At 40.1% G+C, this 20,000-nt stretch overlaps 3 protein-coding genes across 5 annotated transcripts in view; 1 reads left to right on the forward strand and 2 right to left on the reverse strand.

Annotated features, from left to right (window-relative positions):
* LOC138049214 (dipeptidyl peptidase 4-like) overlaps positions 1–10,816 on the forward strand; it is a 47,994-nt gene extending 37,178 nt beyond the window's left edge. For all 3 annotated transcript variants that reach the window (XM_068895386.1, XM_068895384.1, XM_068895385.1), the window contains exons 17-27: positions 43–147; positions 1,594–1,663; positions 2,644–2,668; positions 3,193–3,302; positions 4,038–4,103; positions 4,541–4,595; positions 6,281–6,380; positions 6,481–6,539; positions 7,344–7,416; positions 8,762–8,835; positions 10,566–10,816. In XM_068895386.1, coding sequence (XP_068751487.1) covers positions 43–147; positions 1,594–1,663; positions 2,644–2,668; positions 3,193–3,302; positions 4,038–4,103; positions 4,541–4,595; positions 6,281–6,380; positions 6,481–6,539; positions 7,344–7,416; positions 8,762–8,835; positions 10,566–10,673 — 845 coding nt within the window. In that variant the 3' untranslated portion in view covers positions 10,674–10,816. The remainder of the gene's footprint in view (positions 1–42; positions 148–1,593; positions 1,664–2,643; positions 2,669–3,192; positions 3,303–4,037; positions 4,104–4,540; positions 4,596–6,280; positions 6,381–6,480; positions 6,540–7,343; positions 7,417–8,761; positions 8,836–10,565) is intronic.
* Positions 10,817–11,369: 553 nt separating this feature from the next.
* The window catches only part of LOC138049216 (beclin-1-like), a 19,186-nt gene continuing 10,555 nt past the window's right edge, over positions 11,370–20,000 (reverse strand). Inside the window, exons 9-14 of the mRNA XM_068895388.1 lie at positions 19,478–19,549; positions 17,806–17,844; positions 15,871–15,913; positions 15,164–15,213; positions 12,179–12,235; positions 11,370–11,849 (exon numbers count right to left, since the gene is read on the reverse strand). Coding sequence (XP_068751489.1) covers positions 11,744–11,849; positions 12,179–12,235; positions 15,164–15,213; positions 15,871–15,913; positions 17,806–17,844; positions 19,478–19,549 — 367 coding nt within the window. The 3' untranslated portion in view covers positions 11,370–11,743. The remainder of the gene's footprint in view (positions 11,850–12,178; positions 12,236–15,163; positions 15,214–15,870; positions 15,914–17,805; positions 17,845–19,477; positions 19,550–20,000) is intronic.
* On the reverse strand, positions 13,481–14,832 carry LOC138049218 (histone H1, gonadal-like). Its single transcript, XM_068895390.1, has one exon. It carries the CDS (start codon positions 14,683–14,685, stop codon positions 14,041–14,043), a length of 645 nt encoding a protein of 214 aa, XP_068751491.1. The 5' UTR covers positions 14,686–14,832; the 3' UTR covers positions 13,481–14,040.

The raw sequence follows: 20,000 nt of genomic DNA on the forward strand, positions 1-20,000 counted from the left end.
AATTGTTTCGAATCTTCATCACTTTTTTCCCATTTCTCGCAGCAACATGGTACAAAGAACTGCAAATGAATAAAGCACTGGAAACAAAACTGGCCGAACTGTCAACTCCAAAACGACGAAACTTTTTGATACCCGCGGGGGAGTATGGTAGGTCCAATAAGTTAATAAAAACTGGAAGGTTCACCCGCTAATGATCAGGGTTCACCAGTAGTTGTATGGGCTTATATAGCTCCAAAAACCTCGATCCCATGTGCATATGCACATGGGATCGAGGAATTTGGGTCTATATCAGCCCATGCAACTACTGTCACCGACGTTAATGTTTCCAATGAAAAGAAGAAGTGACCATCGCACTTATCTGGACACTTTAAGCAATTGTCTGGTATAGACACCTGAAAAATTCGGGCGGCTTCTTCAGGACTCCAACTCATGACTTCTAAGATGTTGGTGCAATGTTCTACCAATTGATCTATGAAACACCTCAGTTGGGAATAGGTCAATTTGTTGGGCCCATGCCGCGTTCCCGTGAAAAGACTCGATGAATGAAATAAGCGTAGATATTTGAAATACGGGTTTTACTCGAATGAAATGGAGAAGTGATTTTCGCCCTTATCTGGACAATAGACCATTTTTGAATTCTCACGGCTGGACTGGATCTAGCATGGAATGGAGGCTTATGTTGGCAAATCTTTTCAAATGTAAATTAATTTGCCCGCATTAGCCTCCATTTCATGCTAGACCCAGTCCAACCGTTAGAATACGAAACTGGCCAATTTAGGATGCGTTCGCTTGACCCTATTCCGGAATAAGAATACGCGGAGTGATGATTAAAACGGCATGTTTGGTGCATTTCGAAGCAGCAAGGATAATAAAAAGATGTTTAACATAGCATTTTAGCGGATGTTTGACAATCTTAATGTGAATCTCCGTAAAAACGAAGGATTTCTAACTTATATTCCATGTATTCTTATTCCGGAATACGGTCAATCGAACGTACCCTTAAGCAATCGTCTGATATATCAAGCCAATTAGTTGGGAGCAGGTAAACTTATAGTTGTTAAATCTGTGCTCTGGTCTTAATAAGGTAGACAGGCTATTCAGTGTTGGTTTGTTCTGCCAGGTTTTATCCAGTTAATAGGGCTTATTCCACCAGGCTAGAAATATTCGTTCATAGAATTTTTTGGTGTTTAACGTCATTTGAAGATCGATTGAATTGGGGTGACTCTGTGGCCAGAGTTTACTTTTCCTTATTCATCATCTTGGGAAAGATTTCGATCCAACCTTCACTGCTTTTGCGTTACACGAGTAAACGAAGCTTTATAGCATTTTGTTCATACTTAACAAAAATGTCATCTTTTGGATATCTAGAACACTTCAAATGTACAATTTTTTCAATAGAGATGAGGTGTAGTGTCAGCATTTTCGGTAGGGATCCATGCTCGGGTGTGTTTAGCTTCAGTGCCCGCTAAACGCTTGAAAATATTTTGTAAAAGTCTGTTCAAAGCATCACACGTTCATCTCCTTTGGAGTTCCTATTGATATTTTTTGGTAACAATGCTACATCTCTAATAACAATTTAACTTTTCTTTTTAGAATTACCAGCTACAGAATTTCTACCTCCAAATTTTGATGAAAATAAGAAATATGCCGTTCAATTTCAAGTGTAAGTTCTCTCATTGTTTAATAGACCATTTGCTGGACTAGATCTAGCATGAAATGAAGGCTAATGTGGGCAAATTAATTTGCATTTGAAAAATGCTAGATCCATTCCAGCCGTGAGAATTGGAGTGTATGAGTTTAAAGCAAACCATAATTATTCCAACATCGGCCTTGTCCTTATATAACCCTTGGTTTTTGCACTATTAAACCAAAAAGGTATTTTTGGTATCTATCCCGTTTATTAAAATCTCGACCTCGAATAATACATTCAATCCTTTTTTTTTACCACTGGCAGGAAGCAATGAGACCAGGCTGTTAGAAATTAAATTATAAGCATATATTAACATAATTCATAAGTAGCGGGAAGAGATCACGTGAAATTTTGAGTTGTTTTTACAAAGAATTGGAGCAGCCTGAGTGTCACGAAAACGGTGAAAAGATAGCTTAGTGAAGGAAGTAGACATTTCACATGCCTGGAGAGTTGTCCCTCCTAGTTTTTAAACTAATCATCTCTGATACCGAAAAGATCCTTAGCAATATAAATGTGGTAGATGAGTCAAGACAGGTTGGAAAGGAAAACAGCTTACTTCCGGTGGCCGTCAGTGGCATTTATTACTTCTTACTCAACTCGAACTCTGGGAATGTCTTTTCCCAACAACTCAGGCTAGTGGCCCGTTTCTCGAAGGTCCCGAAAACTTTTCGGGTCCGAAAAGGCTTTTGTCAAATTGCCAACCACTTGTTTTGGAAAGCCGATCTTTTAACATGTTTTCAGGGTAACAAAAACAAAAATTACTCTACGTTCTTGAGATACAGAGGGAATTGAAACACCCGAAAATGGCCTGTAAAGTTTCGGGACTTTTCGAGAAACAGGCCCCAGGTCTCAATGTGTGGTTTTACTATTAAATCTATTGTATACGACTTTTTTCAATTTTGACCTCCATTACGCATGAGTCAAGTATTTCTTTCCGTCATTTCTCGTTGTAGCTATGGTGGACCAGGATCTCAAATGGTTTGTTAAACGTTTTTTTTCTATCCGATAACTAACTATCCCGCATAATAATGGCATGCAGTTGAATCAATATGCAACTACCGATATTTCGCCGAGAGATTCGACGAAAAGTTTCCCTCTCTTTAAGATTCACGAGACTCCGGTGAGCATCGGGATTTCATGCGGGAGATCGCGGGTTCAAACCCCAATTGGACCAACACTCAGGGTCTTAAAAATAACTGAGGAGAAAGTGCTGCCTTTGTAACTTCATCTCGAAATGGTTAGAATTTCAAGTCTTCTCGGATAAGGAGGATAAACCGTTGAACCCGCCTCGCAACTTTTCCTGTTAATCAACACTGCACTGTTCATGAAGAGTAGGGGATGGATCCCCGATGTTGTGGCTTGTCCTTCTTTCACATGCATGGGTGGGTTGAGTGGGTGAGATCAAATGCGGATTGATAGCGGCTTCCAGAGGGGTGACTGTATGTGATATGTGCGGTGTATAATCCATTAACATTGCCGTTACTCTGACCTTCGTACTTCAGGTTAATGAACTGTTTTCCTCGGCTCTTGGTTGGACTGCCTACTTGGTCAGTAACTTTGACGTCATAGTGGTCACTGTTGACGGGAGAGGGACTGGTTACAGGGGAGAGAGGTGAGTTAAATACGATTTGTTTTGACTTGGGGGTGGGGTGGGGTGGGGTAGGGCAGCGTGCTGCAGGGAATACACCTCAGCTCAATATCTTTTCAACAAACATTATGTATAGTATGATTTATATATTGCACAACTCGTAGATTGATTAAACTCAAAGGTCAAGAGGTCAGGAAATGTGGCATTAATGTGCGTAAAGTTAACCACAAACAAATTTACCAGAACACTAGCAGGTAAAAGCAGGAATCACATCAATAAAAACAAAAAAACGAATGCAGTATTGTTAATTACCTCTGTCGATACACTGTAGTAACGAATACATAAACTAGCTTAGAGAAAACTTAGGTTTGTGTTGGGTTGTTACTCTCGTGGGCTCAAACCTCATCCTTCTTATCATTCCTCTTGACCTTTCGCAGTTGACAAGCCACTAATGAATCATCAGACCGGATTTTGTTTGAATTTTTCCCATCATATTTTCATTTAGAAAGACTTGGGAAGTGGCCATAGAGTGAAATCCCTACGGTGGCCCATAGGTATCACGGCACAAACAAAAAGCCCTCGGCACAAACACAAACTTAATCTTCCTTCAAGAACTGGTCCTTAAGTACAATAACCCCGGCGTGTAGTTCAGTGAGATAAAAAAGTGAATCTGGCCTGCCATTGATGCACGGTGTCACGTCGTGACACCTATGGCCCACCTGGCTTAGGAGAATTTCAAAATGCGCTTTTTTACTTCAGATTCAAACAGTCTGTGTACAAATTACTCGGAGAGCACGAAGCTCAAGATGTCATTATTGCCGGACGGTAAGTTGATTGATTTTACGCTCTGCTGTTCATGCACAGGAAGAATTCAAATGCTCCAAGGCAATTGTTTGGCTCGCTCTCGGTAGGCTTAATACAAATGTGGAAATCAATATATACATTGGGGCCCGAATTCTGATTAGCTTGGCATGGAAAATCCATGAAAGTATAAAAAGGGCAATGCCAATATTTTGCCAACTTTTGTAGAGTTTTATTGACACTTAGAGTTTTCTGTTGCGTGTTAACCGCGCGAGAACTTAGCCTTACGCCACGCAAAGACTGGATGCCAGTTAATCTGAGTGAGGTGTGACTGGCGTCAGGACTACGCAATGACTGTATGGACAGATAGTCAACGTTACAGCCAAGTTTCATGTGTGGATAAGAATTCATTGTAAAGGTAATAATCAGGTCATTGAAATCCATATTTTTCCAATACTCAGATTTATGCAAAAGAAGAAATATGTAGATCCAGAGAGACTTTCCGTATGGGGCTGGGTAAGTCACTGATTATCTCAACAATCCTTAGTGTAGTAACTTGAACTACGTAGATAGACAGCTGACCGAATCATTAACAGGAAGAATGTAAGTCGGAGAGTGAAAGGGCTTGATTTTATGATGCCATATGAAACACCAATAGATTCTTAACAAGGTGCAATCATTAATGTGACGTAACGGGTTACCATGGCAGCAAAAAAGCTATCTAAAAACAGCCTATGTTTTGTCTTTAAACGCATATATCATAAACGAACTCGGTGACTCCCATTTTTTTTTTATCGCTAGGATAAAAGTTTCCGCAAAGTTTAAAAAAATTATCTGGAGCAGTTTCATAGCCAACTTCACAACTGAAAAATGTTAAGGTGGCTCTGAGATATAAGCACTTAAACAAAATATAGCGCGTTTTTAGATGGTTCTTTTGTTGCCATGGTAATTTATTACGTCACATAACATGTGCATCTTGTCAAGCAATTATTGGTGTTTCATATTGTACCATAACATTGCCATTAAGTGAAACAGTGTTGAAGAGTTAATCTTTCTAATAACACATTCCCTCCAAATTGTTGATGAACCGGTTTGAGCCACCTGAAGAAAGCTGGTTTGGCCAGCCGAAATATAGTACACCACTAAAATCAAATCTACGTTGTATCGGCTCTTGCTTAAAATATTAAATTTAATGATGTTTCTGTTGCATTACGCTTTACTGAAAATAAAAGGAAGGGGAGGATTTTGGTATCGACGTACTGTTGTGTAGACGCCAACGTAATACCGAACGGTAGATACCATGATAGCGTATGGTAGAGAGAATATATGAAATGTTCCTAAATTTAAACTGCAGGTATGTAATACTCAGTGAAAATGATCACCGCAGCCGGTTTATGAAGCTGCTTAAGCAGTTCACAGTGTTGGGTTCGAGTCCTGTTCAATTCTGTATTTTTCAACCGGTCAAGTCGCTTCATCAAGTGCACCGGATGATCACTTCCACTGAGAAAACCATAACCTCGCCCCTTCTTTGGGACAGGAAATTCTCATTTTCAAACAAAGCCTTCGAACTCGATGTAAAACTTTTAACGGCAAAAGTGCAGAATTGGAGAGTTCGACTTGGGGCGTGGTGATTTACTGGTAACAAGAAAATAACCAATGCAGCAAAATCAAATATCGTTTGATCTCAGTGAAACGATAACATTTTCTTTCCAACAAGAATAAGCTAGCTCGTACCGCACTTTGATCTTTGTGACCGCTATCAAAACTCTAGGCAAGAAGCAATTCACCTTAACAAAACTTTTCCACTCCCTGACTTGATCAAAAACCCAGGAGAAATGCGAAGCCACGCACAAACCTTCAAACAAATAATTATCAATTATTCCATTCCCGCTTCGACACGAGTTGGCTATATGTAACCATTCTCATATCGAACAAGCGCGAATTTAATAATTATTTTATTAAATTTTCATGAAATTCTGAACGGTTGGACACTTAAACCAACCGATTACCGATGAGACAACGGTGAACCGATAACCAACGACCGATAACAATGGTCTTACGGTATGTGAGCTGATAAAAGAGAGTGAGTGAACCAATCAGAAAGCTAGAAACGTAATAACCGAGGTGATAACTGTTGTCATTAGTCGGATAAGGCAAGATGTTATTCTTTCTGCTCATCATTATTTATGTTTTTCTTTTAGTCATTCGGAGGTTTCTTGACAACATATGTTCTAAGTAAGAATACAAGAGTGTTCAAGTGTGGTATTGCTGTGGCTCCTGTCACGGACTGGAGATACTACGGTAAGCAAGCAAGACGTGTTTTCAAGTGTAGATGTGGCTTCGCTCAATTGGTTTCTATTAGTTATTCGAGTAATTACTTTTCCGAATTGTTGATGCTTAGATTCAGCTTATACAGAGCGTTACATGGACCTTCCTCAAAGAAATCCAAAGGGATACAAGGTAATCTTTTAAAACAAACATTTGATAATCTTTTCCCGGAAACACCGCGATTTTGAAAAACATTGCGCGACGAAAGTCTCTGTAGGAGGCCTTCGATGTCAAACAATTGATGTAATATGTAAAAAATGCATTTGTCAATGGCGAGTATTGTACAGAAGTTCCAGCATTGAAGGCCTACTCAGTTTTCGGTACTCAGGTTCAAATTTTAGATCTGACTGTAAACTCCGTAAAACTCTGAAAAGTTCACGGACCTACGTACGAAAAAAGAAATAAAATGCAAAAACAGTACAACATACTTTCTTGCCCAAGTATACCGCACCACTCGGCACTTATTGACTCGTGAATCCTCCCCAAGATAGTATATTTCGCGTTTTGTTGAGCCATTTTCAAAAAGAATGATTTTATCTTGAAGGACATACTATTTAATCAGCTTAATTTATCAAGCTCTTTGAGGACACATACCAATTATAGAAGTACCTTATCCTCAGCGTTCTCTCTCTTACGCTCACTTGAGATTGGGCACCGTCTGTTTCGTCCTGTTGATGAATGTTCTAAAGAGGAAAAGGGAGGGTTTTGGGGTAGGGAAAAGAAAAAAGAAAACAGCACGAAACTTGATGATTGGCGAAAGAGAGAACGCCAAGGCGAGGAATACCGTGAGCTGCATTTGTACTACAACACCTCGCTAGATGGACAAAATGGTAATACTCGCTCTATCACATCTCCTTTTATACGTTGCAGTTACGTCTAAACTATGTCATATCTTCTCTTTGACTCTTTGTAAATTGTTTCTGTTTCCTAATTAAGGACACGTCACTCCTTTCCAGAGCAGCCAATTTTTCTAATGTAGACTACCTCATAATCCATGGATCAGGAGACGGTAAGCCGGAAGTTATCGAATATTTAGGCCATTTCCAAGTTCATGTCTGCCTCCTCTTCAAAGCGAGTCAAAGTGCGAAGTTTTTGTGATGGTAATAAGTTCTACTTTTCATATGAATGAAAACTAATTTTCATAAGAAAAACTTCGCACCTAGACTCGCTTTGAAGAGGAGGCAGACATGAACTCGGACATGGCCTATTGTATAGGGTTTAATTAAGGTCACTCTAGAGCCGCTGAAAATGATCGACCAATACAAAATTCGGAAGAAAACAGAATTCCAAAATAAAATGTCACCCCAAGCATGCGCATTGCATCCGGAAGATCTTCAATTTCGTCCCCAGAGTCCGCTTTCCCTTTGGTCAGCTCCAAGAACATGGACTCTGGCCACTTCCAACTTATGCGCATACGCAGTGAAGGTCCATTTTTGTAACCGTTGACAACCACTGCTGTTTCAAATTTTTGAGTATACGTAGACGAGCCGGAAGTCCGTGATTTGCGGACTTCCTGCCTTGGAAGTGGCCAGAGTCCGTGTTCTTATTGCTGACCAAAAGAAAAGGGGACTCTGGGGACGAGATTTGAAGATATTCATAAGGAGATTAGCCCAGAACAGTTCTGTATCAGAAAAACTCACCGACAATCAAACTTACGTATTGGCAAACTATAGAAGAAAAACGTCGAAAAAATGGTGTGTAATGAAATTTTGTCTCGTCGGAAACGATATCATTTATGACATGAATCGTGGAGCAAGGCTGATGAAGTGTTGAGATCACTCGCCTCCCACCAATGCGGCCTGGGTTCGATTCCCAGACTCGACATCATATGTGGGTTGAGTTTGTTGGTTCTCTTCTGCTGCGAGAGGTTTTTCACCAGACACTCCAGTTTTCTCCTCTCCTCAAAAACCAGTGTTTGACTTGCTTTACTCTGTTTCTTTCGCATGATAAGAGGAAATTCTGTAATTTAGAAAGCCGAAATAAGTCATGAAGTTGAGCTTAGAGCGAGTTTCAATCGAATGGAGTAAAACCAAAACCAAAACCAAAGTAATTACTTTGGCCAATCAAAAGGGACGGAGACACTCCAGTAAACCAATCAAAACTCAAAGTAATTACACATAGCTGACACAAAGCGCGGGAAAATGTGCACGGTTTCACTTCTGATTGGTTGAAAAAGTGGTGCGAGAACTTTGAACCAATCACTGAGTGAAGTAATCATAAACCAAAGCAATTCAATTGACACTCAATTGAAAACCGCTCTAAGAGCTCCTTCTGTTAATGGATGTTCGGGTTCTTTCACTTTGGTAAGGAAAAAAACCTGGTTATTCATTTGCCTCGCATTATTTACCGTTTAGATAATGTTCATTATCAGAATACAGCGCAGATGGTCAAAGCACTCACTGAAGCTGAAATCAAGTTTAGAGTACAGGTGGGTATGAATTCAAGTTTGTCAGCGCCTTTTAAATTTTTGGCAATTTTGAAATTCAAGAGATCTGACAAAAATAACGGGGGCCATACCCAAGCCCTGTTATCTTTTAGAGTACTACAGCAGGCCACCTGTGCATCAGCTCTCCAGTTTGGTCTTTAAGCACGAATACGTGCTTTTAAAGGCGTAAGGCACGCGGGGATGATTCGCCGCTAAAGCCCTGTGATAATTTGTGCAATATAGAAAGGCACCTAATAGCAATGCATCTGTCCCCTTTTTCTCGCGCAACAAATATCTTTTAGGAGTCTCCTTGTTGATCGCCCTCTTGGATCATCAGTTTCGAGCAGCAGCAGAACGTGAAGCGACGCCACTTACAGTGCGTCTTCGTGCTTGAGTGAGGAAGACAAGTTGCACAGGCGCATTCTCAACCTTTTGAAGACGCTATCTAGTCAACTTTACAACGGTAGTGGCTTGGATTCTGCGTTGGGATCAATCTCGACCCCAGAGCTCTTCTCTTGACTGAGGGAGAGAAGAGCTCTGGGGAACCCTGAAACAAAGTCTCCTCTCATTGGCTTTCGTGAAGAACAAACAAAAGCGTCTCTAATTGGTGTATTCATGTCAGCACGCCGTAAGGTTCAAATAGCCAATTTTTGGCTATAACAACCCTACGGCGCATGTTCTCCGACATAGAGTTTCCCAGAGCCTTGGGACGATCCGAGGCTCTGGTGAGGAGAATGCGTTGGGATATGGTCAGCGCTATAACCACCTTTCCCTTTAGGGTGAAATTACATGAAGTAAACACATTTCTAACTCAGAAATTAGACAACAGAGAAAATTAAAACAATTTCGAAATTTGTCTTTAGACAGTATGATAACACAGATCCCCTGTTGGCACCAAAACGAAGGAATGTCTAATCTCTCAGATTTGTACCTGATATCCAAGATATTTTCCTTTTGGGCTGCCATTCTCTCAACACTGAGTTGGGAATATGTACTGTGACTTAAGTTGAGGCAATAAACTGTCGTCAGGGATTTTCGTAGATGAATGTAATATTAACCTTACGATGCATTAAATTAAACATATGAAAATGTTGCCTTTTCTACTTCATGTGGCAGTGTTGTGAGGCCCTGTTTTGGGGAAGAAGGGATCATGGCTAATTTGAATTGGGAAACCGGGAACAAAATACATAACAACTTAGGGAACAAGGGAACATAAACCATTCTAGGGATCAAAAAGCTGAGAGTTTGGAAGTTTGGAAGTAATTTCGGAGCAAGGAAACACAAGCAAATTTTTAAAGGGAACGAGGACCCCCGCCCTTTTCCCCGTGAGGGCCTCATTTGCATTGCGATACTTCGTAAATGTTTTTCCGTGCGGTATTTGCAGGGCCGCGGAGAACGCTAGGTTTTGGTAAGGATCACGGAAGTCTGATTGGAGAGGAAGAGGTTTGGGAGAAAACAACACCCCCCCCCTCAGTCGACCCCTCTCCGCGGCCCCTGCTTTGTGTTAACTTGTGTGCTTCCAGCCAAAAGGTACTTGGCTATTCTTTTAGCAGAGATATACGCAGCGCGTAAGAGCTGCACGGCTCAACTAGTAACACGGCCTCAACTAGAAAAGAAAAGAACAGAGCTATTTTTTTCTCAGTCATTTCTATAAACGGACACATCCCTTTAAAATTGAAGAAAAGACTATGCAGGGAAGTACTCTTACATTTGTGTTTTTCTCTCTTTTAAAGTACTATACGGACAAAGCACATGGTATCACTGGGAAACACACAAGACGCCATCTTTTCCGCCTGATGACCAATTTCCTAGCCGGGAGCCTGGGGCTCACTCATTCCTAGTCTCCGATGATTGTTATGACGTTTTTCTAGGTCTCCTACAAGGAAAGATGACCATGCTTAATAGATCCATGTCAAAATATTGTCAACGTGTTGGGAACCGTATTAACAACATCTCGGAGAACTCAAAAACTGTGTCCCGTTTATCCATAGACCAAATTGGCTAACTCAATGTTGTTCCCAATTCAGATCTCCCGGGGTTTAGACTGTGTGTACTGCGTTTGAATTATCATGTAACATTCACATTTAAATTATGTGGAAATATCCGGCACAAAACGTTTTCCTCCCAAAGTGTTCGAATTAGGTGCAACATTGAGTTAACCGATTTGGTCTAATGACTGGAGCGAGACTTGCTAGATTTACTCTGTCTAACGCCAGACGATTTTACTCCATGACTGGGAAATGCCTATCAAATTAAACCGCACAGTTCATTGAAGTAATAACCATAGATCTGCTTTAATTTCCTATAATACAGTTTGATTAACAATCTCCCCAAAAGCTCAGCCAAAAAAGATCGAGACTTCAATAAACCGATCACAATAGACCAATTTCGATATATTAAAATTCAGTCCTAAACAAAAGACATCATCTCGAGGCTCTGGGGACTAAATGTAAGGATTTGTATGAGTTTATTCCCCAGAGCCTCGAGATGATGCCTTTTGTCTTCGACTGAATTTTGATATATCGAAATTGGTCTATTATTATCATAACTACCAATTATTCACCGAAGTGGAGGTGAATGGTGGTGGAATAGCCGCCACTTTCGCGGACACTGAAGTGAACAATTGTTTTAGTATATACCACACAACTTAAATAATCAGCCGAGTTTATCGATAAGATTTGCACCTCGGTAACCGAAGCGAAACCGGAAGCCATTTTTTTCCCACTGTTTGCTCAGAGGTGAATAGTACTTGAGATTAACCTCCTACTTGTGTGGTATATGCTAATCGTTATTGTTATAAATTTTTTCACGTAATATATGCCGCTTTGTATATATATATTTTAAAGACAATTTTAGTCGCATTTAGTGGTCTTGATGCTGGGTTGAAAACTGAAAATCGACGATATAGTCATCACTTTTCAGTGAACTGGGACGAGACCCAAGCCAGTCCCCACTTCAAGTTTGTCAACACGAACTTCAACGCCTTTGTCCACTGCTCCTCTGAGTTGAACTGAATTCTAAGAGAAAAGGAAAGAATCCTATTTCAAATTGCATCGCAAAGATTAGATAACAAAAAAAAAGCGACTGGGAGCGTTGTCCTTTGTAAAGTTGTTATCAGTAGTTTAACGACCCTTGCCATTATATGAACGCATAAGAGCCACATATAAGAGCACTTGATATGTAGTATCTGCCTTAAGGAATAATGTGATTGTCTTGCTACCCAAACAAGAAATAAAGATTACCGAATTAAAAGCAATAGAAGCTGCAACAATACCATCGTCCCACTACTGTCTGCTCCCGTTTTGTAATTTTGAATCAAAACGCATGATAAGTATCTTTGACCTACTTTATAGAGAATGCTCCTCCGTTTCCACTTGAGTCATGAATTTTCCCCTTTTCCATCCTTAACATAAAAAAGAAATGATTAAAAATCTATGAACCAACCAGTGAGTGACCATAACGGAAAATTCTTTCCCAGGCTCAACATTTTTTTGTCTGCAGAGAAATCTAAGAGCGAGACAGCCTCGTTCCCTGGGTCCAGACCATGGGAACGAGGTTAGGAACGTAAATGGTGAAAATCGTACCCTCGTCGTCGGAAAGAGACAATGCAAGGGGTTCCAGCATTCGGAATTTTAATCGCACCATGGACACATGGCTCTCGTTCAGACCATTACGACGCAACGCCGTGCGTACTAAAGTACCTTGGAGTACCGTAGATGGAGCTGTAAATTTAGATACAACGCGTGTATGACGTTGCCATTTATTACAATTTAAAAGAAAGTTGAGAAATATAAAGTAAATGAAAAATGTACATTTACGTGTAACCAGCAGCGCGCTCAGGAACGTCGCTCACGAATGTTGGAGAAAAGCAATATTATTTGAATGAGCTCCAGAAAGAAAAGTTTGAGCCATAGAATTTTGTCTTACTGTGACGTCATAGTGGAAAAGCTAATTGAAGCTTGCCGTTTTCTCCCGTGATCTAAGAGTTCATTCTCCTAAGTAGTGCCATAGATTTCTTTGTTGCCTAGTCACGAGAATTTGGTGTTATATCAAAATAATATCCCTTAACTGGTGATAGTCTTCATTCTCAATACGTGTTTACCGGACAGTTTTTGAAACTTGTGAGGAGAGTCAACATGCAGATTACTTTTGAGAATGGTTAGAGCGGTTTTCAATGGAGTGTGTAAAACAAACACCAAAGTAATTACTTTGACCAATCACAGCAGGTGCAAAGAGCGCAAGAAACCACTCCAAATTTGTAGCAATTCCATATAACTTGCTCAAAGCGCGGGAAAAATCGCGCGTGCAAGTTGCGATTGGTTTTGTTTTTTTTTTCTCATTGGTTGATAATCTGGCGCGAGATTTTAAACCAATCACTAAGTGTCACAATTGCAATCGCGTAATTACTTCCGACAGTCTTTTGTCGACTGAGATAACGAAAGGCTGCTGAAAAAAGCAAGAAAATTATTTTATTCTAAAATTTCACTCTCTTTGAGTAGTTGCGCGATGTTTCTTTCTTTGTTTCTTTTGGCCAAAAGCAAATTTCAGCCTGATTTCAGCCGTTTGCCGCAAATGCGACGTAAAACCTCTGTATTCCCTGAGTGTTGCTTCTTTCAAGTCACGTCAATTCTGTTCTTTACGCACTAGTCAAAGAAATTGAGTTCATAGGCATAGAAGACTAAGATATACAAATATGTTAACCAAAGTAGCCGAAACCTTCATGTTTCAGGTGTTTGGTTACGAATACCATCGAAAGCGCGAAGTAAAGACAAGGGCGAAGTAAATAGCACGCAAACTATTGCAAAATAGCACCCGAGGAACTCAAGAAAGGGACATAAAACTGAGCCATCTACTTTTCTGTTAAACTTTTGCTGTTTTGGCTATCCGAATACGAATGTTTTGAACACCTAAAACTCTTCAAATACTTAAAACGAATACGTCTAACAACTATTCATCTATTCTATTAAAACACAAAAGCCATAACTTGGGTTTTTAAAGTCTCTTTATTTGAGAATTAGAACGGTACAGTCCTTCGAGAAAAAAAGCGCCGGATAACATCGCTCACTATAACTCATTCAGCGTTTTAAGGCTCATGTTAAAAGAACTTTACAAGTTGTAAATGTTCAACGTGTCTTTGGAACGTAAACGAAAAAAAAAAATCAGTTCAAGTTTCTTCCAATCCTTTATCAAAGCGTGAATCTAAGGTCTTCACTTTCTTGCCTTCTTGGCTGCCTTCTTGCTAACTTTGCGCCTACTCTTTCTGGGTTTCTTGGCAGAGCGCCTCTTGGCTGCAGCTCTTCTAACTCTGGCTTTGCTTTTTGGCTTCTTCACGACTTTCTTTGCCTTTTTTGCCTTGGTGATTTTCTTCACGGACTTCTTGCCGGGGCTCTTTGACCGGGATCGAGATCGTGATCGGGATTTGGAGCGGGATTTGGAGCGGGATTTGGAGCGGGATTTGGAGCGAGACTTTGAGCGAGATCGGGAACGAGATCGTGCTTTGGAACCAGATCTTGAGCGAGATCGCGATTTTGTGCGAGACCTTGTCCGCTTGGCAATCGCCGGGGCAGGCGAGGGTGCCCGACGAAGTTTAAATGATCCGCCACGTTTGATGAGTGCTTTTGATTTGACGCCGCGTGCCAAGGCAACCTTTAGCTGCAGAGGTGTCACTGCTTTGGTTGCAGCCTGTGATTTCAGATAAGCTAAGACGGCTTTAGCGCTTGAACCCTTGCGGTCTTTTAAGGCGGCAATGGCACTGAACACCGCTTGATTTGAAAGTGCAGGCTTCTTTGCGGACCTCCTGCGCGCTGCCTTCTTCTTCTTGGCTACTACTTTCTTAGCAGCAACTTTGGCCATCTTGAAACTGTTCTGACAACTTTTTTGCGGAGCGACAAAAAACACGTCTGAACAGCACGGCGACTTGTGGCAAATGATGAGATTGACAAGGTAGACGTCATAGACATAATTCCCACTTAGTTAATTAACGCATGTTTGTAATGAGGTAATTGCCGTAACTGCCTGATTAATTAATGACGTAAATGGTACGTCACGAATGCTTATTATCAATTTTTGACTGCCTCAAAGCACGTTTTTTTCTCCAGGCAAATACTTAATGACGTATACGTGTCGTCGAGAAAGACAATTACCAATTTGTAACACAATACATTACTTGGAGGTTGCGTGACACGTGTGAATTTGCCAAAAGATTTAAAAATAAAATTCTCAATTTTCACTTATATCATTGAACTATCAAACGTACTTCAGCCGGATAAGACAAAAACATCGCTACCACGCACAAAAAAGAGCACAATTCTCGTTTTTCTTTGACACTCACCTGTACGGAAGGCAAAATCTTTTATCAACCTTTTCGACTGCTTCTTTAAACTGGACCGAAAAAAGGAAAAGAAATTTCCGTCTATCATGTCAAACATTTTTTGAGAAATTAAAACTTCAAATACAATAAACGGCAAAGATAAAAAAGGAGACACAGCGGTCTTACTTCATGTAATTATTTGGAATGACGAGTGTTCTACCAACTAAACTGTGTATCCTCCTGCATCTCTCTAAATAAGAGTTTATTAACAAGACCTTTCTCTAGTTCGAGGTGTTCGGGATTGCAACAATTCACCGATACTCGCACCTGCTTCTAATTTTACAACGAGTTTTATTCTTGTATTTTCTCAAGCTTGAGGTCATCAGACTATAAGAAACGCAAAATTCCCTCATGGAACTTTTGCGCGCGATATCGTCATTACCCTAAGACTTCTTTAAACTAGTGATGAAACTTCTTGCTGTACTTCTTGCTGTAAAATATCTAAGGACAGGAATAAGTGATCCTTGCACGTATCTGGGCAATTTAAGCAATTGTCTTTTGTAAACACCTGAAAAAGTCAGCTGGTTTCAACGGAATTCGAAACCATGACCTCTGCGACGGCGGTGCAATGCTCTATACCAACTGAGCTATGAAGCTACTAAGTTGGGAGCAGATTAATTTGTTGGGCTCATGCATATAACATAGATGACATTCAATTTTAGAACTACCTGTTGTAGGCAGTCTAAAAAACCAACCATGGCTTGATCAAACCTGCGATAAAAAAAAAAATGTATAAGAAAACCTCTTTGAAAAAGACTTGACCGTCAAAAACGTAAGCTCTTACGCTCTTCTAATTTTTCTATTGTAACATGCAAGGGAAATTCGGTTTTTTACAATAGGTTTAACATCTGCGATCTCACAGAATCAAACGGACTATTTACTCAATAGACTACTTTGCAACGAATACAACTCCGTTTTAAAACATACAAAGATCTGCTAATATTTTGGCTTGTTCAAAGAGCGCGCTATTTTCTATTAGCCAATCGCATTGTAGTTTGCTGAGTGGCAATGCGCGAGCTCAAAAACTGGGCGAGAAAATACAGCACGTGCAACTTACTCCCACAAATCGCAAATCTATCGAACACAGCTCGCTTTGAGAGCAAAAGTTCGATGAATGGTGCTGTTATGATTAGAGCACAGTTCACCGAACTTTTCAAAGTTCAACAAGAGCAACTAACCGCGAAGGTGCAACTTTACAAACGGAAACAAAAGCATAAGCGAAGAAGGTATTCCTCAAAAGTTGACACTCTACTAGACGGTCCCGCAAAATTTGAAAGTAAATCAACGATAAAGATGTACGTAAAGAATAACAAGAAAAAAATTGAAGGTCACAAAATTCCAAGTTTCTTAATTAAACTGGACAGGGCAAAGGTTCCTGAAGCTCCCGCGACATACGACATTAAGTCTGAGTAAATTACTCGAGCTAGGTTTCTTAGTTAGGGTAAAAAAAAGCAATTTTAAAGCACTTTTGTCCCTCTTACTAAACCAATGATGCGAAATTTGAACATCGACATTTTTATTCTTAAGCCTGTAGCAAAGTGCGGTTCCATACTTCTGTTTCTAGGAGTCAGAGTCAATGGTAAGTTTTTCAAAACTATATATGACCCCATATTTTTAATCCGATTTGTTTTAATGTTTGGGAAATTTTTTTTTTGCCATACATGATAACCAATTAACCAATTAACGCATTGTTTATGGTAAGTTTTTCAAAACTATATATGACCCCATATTTTTAATCCGATTTGTTTTAATGTTTGGGAAATTTCTTTTTTGCCATACATGATAACCAATTAACCAATTAACGCATTGTTTCAGTTAACGCGATTAAAAAATATATCATGGGGGAGGGGGGAGGGGGAGGAGGGAGGGGGAGGGGAGGGGGAGGGGGAGGGGGAGGGGAGGGGACGGTGGAGTTGATTGGCGTGTGCCTTGCCACATAAAGCCAACGTTTCTTGCTGAAGATGTATCGAAAGTCAAAGAGGAGACAGTCTATTTTAAAGGCGGAGGTCATCTAAAACCTTCCACGAAGTCGCTAATTGAAAGTGAAGCCTAAATGTCATTTTTATAGCCAACCACCTCAATTAAAATTAACAAAATTGATTTCCACAATCAAAGAAGATTCGTCAAGATTATAAAGCCAAGAATAAGTGGTAGGCATTTGGGGGATACTGTACATTAAATTCAATTAGAAAAAAACTAAGGCAGATCAAATCATATGTCGGTTCTTGAGCAGGGATGCAGGCGCAGTGTTGAGAGCACTCGCCTCGCGCTGTGTCACGTGTTTAATTCCCAGGTCCTACTCGGCATCACATTTGGGTTGAGTTTGTTGGTTCTCTTGTTGGGTTTCCGAAGGGTACTCCTGTTTTTCCCTCTCCACAACAACTATTTGATATGAGTTGACTTTAAAGTTCACCATTATCATCATCATTAAACTGAATTACTTGTAAGACCCTGATCATATCATATATCTCATATATCATATATCTTTATTTACCCTCGGATTTTGGAGTAGCTTGATATAACTATTATGTCGGAGCATTTACCCTCCCTTGGCGAATAGCCAACTGAGCTCTCAAAACCATGACGTTTTCTGGTGTACTTACTTTGTATCCCAAAAAAATCTAAATCCGCCAGTGCCGTACCTGAAACAATAAATGAAATCAGACGAGTAATTGACTCCTAAGTATGATACTTAATAGATTTCACTCTGTCTAATGCAAGGCGATTTTACTTGTCAATGTGGGACAGTTCAAAAGAAAATCGGTTAACAACATCTCTACACCCACTCATAAACTAAGTCGGATGTCCCCTTAAAAGAACAAGTCAATATACAATAAGATATATTCTTAAGCAAGAATTGGCAGGGAATTCAACAGTTTAGCCTATTCCTTCTCCAATATATTGCAATGTTAAATACCACTTATTAACCAAGAATGAGGTCATTACAGGGAAATATCAGACCAAGGCCTTGATGTAATACATCAAGGGCGAGGTCTGAGATTTCCCCGTAATGACCGAACGGACGAGGTCAATAAGTTATTTATTATATGGCCTTTTTAGCGCTCAGTTTTGGTCTGTTCTTCATCCTTTGGATGATAAAACTCGCTTTCACTAAGGCTCTCTTCGTCGCTCATACTAAAGTAGTACACATGTATCTGCATGCTAGTTTTCCTTTCAGTTATTGAAAATATTGTCCATATTTTTTGTTGTTTTTGCCCACGCGCTCGTAGCTTTTACTCTCAACTCAAGAGCTGTCGAGCCGAGAAAAATTTTCATAATGCCCTGTCATTACAAGAAAATCTTGCCCGCTCAGCAGCCAATCAGAGCACGCATACTATTGTAGCCATATAATAAAATTACATAAAGACCTGGCCAGTTGGTTTCATACCATACAAGATTGCCTTTCATCAGGACTAAAATATATAATTATGTCTATTTCATTCATTCCAGTCCATACTTCTTGCTAACCAAGTTCGAGGTCCGTACTGTAAGTTACAGACCGAGTTTTTTAACTGAGTAAGTTACGGACCGAGTTTATGGCCCGCGCGCTTCGCGCTTGGGCCATAAATCAACGGGAAAAAACGAGGATCCGTAACTTACAGTACGGGCCGAGAAAACGAGGTTAGTAAGATATTTATTATATCTCTGAGGTTAACCGGCGCGCGGGCAAGGAAACTAGTCAAAGTGAAGTGAAAGGTTCAACTGCCACAAAGAATGCTGTGCCAAAATCCCAAAAACTAAATCTTCTTGGCTGTCAAGTTTGAAATAGTTGCTTGCAAGATTCAAACAGTTTTCAGTACAAGTTTATGCAACAGAAATGACATGAAAAACTCGCTAGATGATGTTTTGTCGAAATTTTAAATTTAGCAGGCTGTACTGTAGAATACGGCCCGCTACTACAGTACGGCCCGCTAGTTTAGCCAATTACAGCGCACATTACACCAACAAATTGACCTGCTCCCAACTGAGTGACTTCATAGCTCTGTTGGTAGAGCATTGTACCAGCATTGCACCAGCATTGTAGAGGTCATGGGTTCAAATCCGGTTGTAGCTGCCTGAATTTTTCAGGTCTCTACAAGAGGCAACAATTTGCTTAGCTTCAAGTGAGAGCATGCAGCCAACAAGTAAAAAATTATTTTTTTGATTAGATGCAAAATGGTTCTGGCTAGTTTATTGAGCAGTTATAATGGAGTTTGACCAGTGATTTAGTCGATCGATCTCATCAGTTCTGCAGTGAAAGGCTCATTCAGCTGTAACTGTTGACCTGTTACTTACAGGGGAAGATCCTTAGATTTGTCACTGAGTGATTCCAGATAAGAGTGATTGCCATAAGGAACCAATCGATACCTATTAGAGATATCGATTGTAAGATTAATGAAGTTATTGAGAGGAAATACACAATATTTAAATCCACTCTTAAAAGATACCAGAGCAATTTTCTGATATCTTGAGTTTTCCCTTGTTGTAGTCCTCCTGAGCTAATTTTCTTCATGTCCTGTAATCTTAACTTGTGTTGTGTTATTTTCTTCAACATCAAGGCCTACTAATCGTCATCTTTTTTGCTCAGAAGTACACCAACAAGGGGAAACTCAAGTCATCAGAAAATTGCTTTTTTAGCATCTTTTAGTGGCTTGAACCCCACTGGGAGGAGGGGGGGGAACTCCCATATGGAACAGACGGGATGCTCGTCGGAAAGTTTGAAATTAACCCCTAAAGAAGACCATCTGGGCGTGGCTCAAGCTTTTTGTGACCCCTAAAGGAGACCAATCTGAGCGTGGCTTAAGCAAATTTTTGACCC

This window comes from Montipora capricornis, chromosome 5 (genome assembly GCF_036669925.1).
Source record: "Montipora capricornis isolate CH-2021 chromosome 5, ASM3666992v2, whole genome shotgun sequence".
In the NCBI taxonomy this organism is placed as follows: domain Eukaryota; kingdom Metazoa; phylum Cnidaria; class Anthozoa; order Scleractinia; family Acroporidae; genus Montipora; species Montipora capricornis.

What these genes read in the sequence shown, in the direction of transcription:
- LOC138049218 (XM_068895390.1), bottom strand. Translation starts at nt 14,685, where the DNA reads ATGGCCAAAGTTGCTGCTAAGAAAGTAGTAGCCAAGAAGAAGAAGGCA.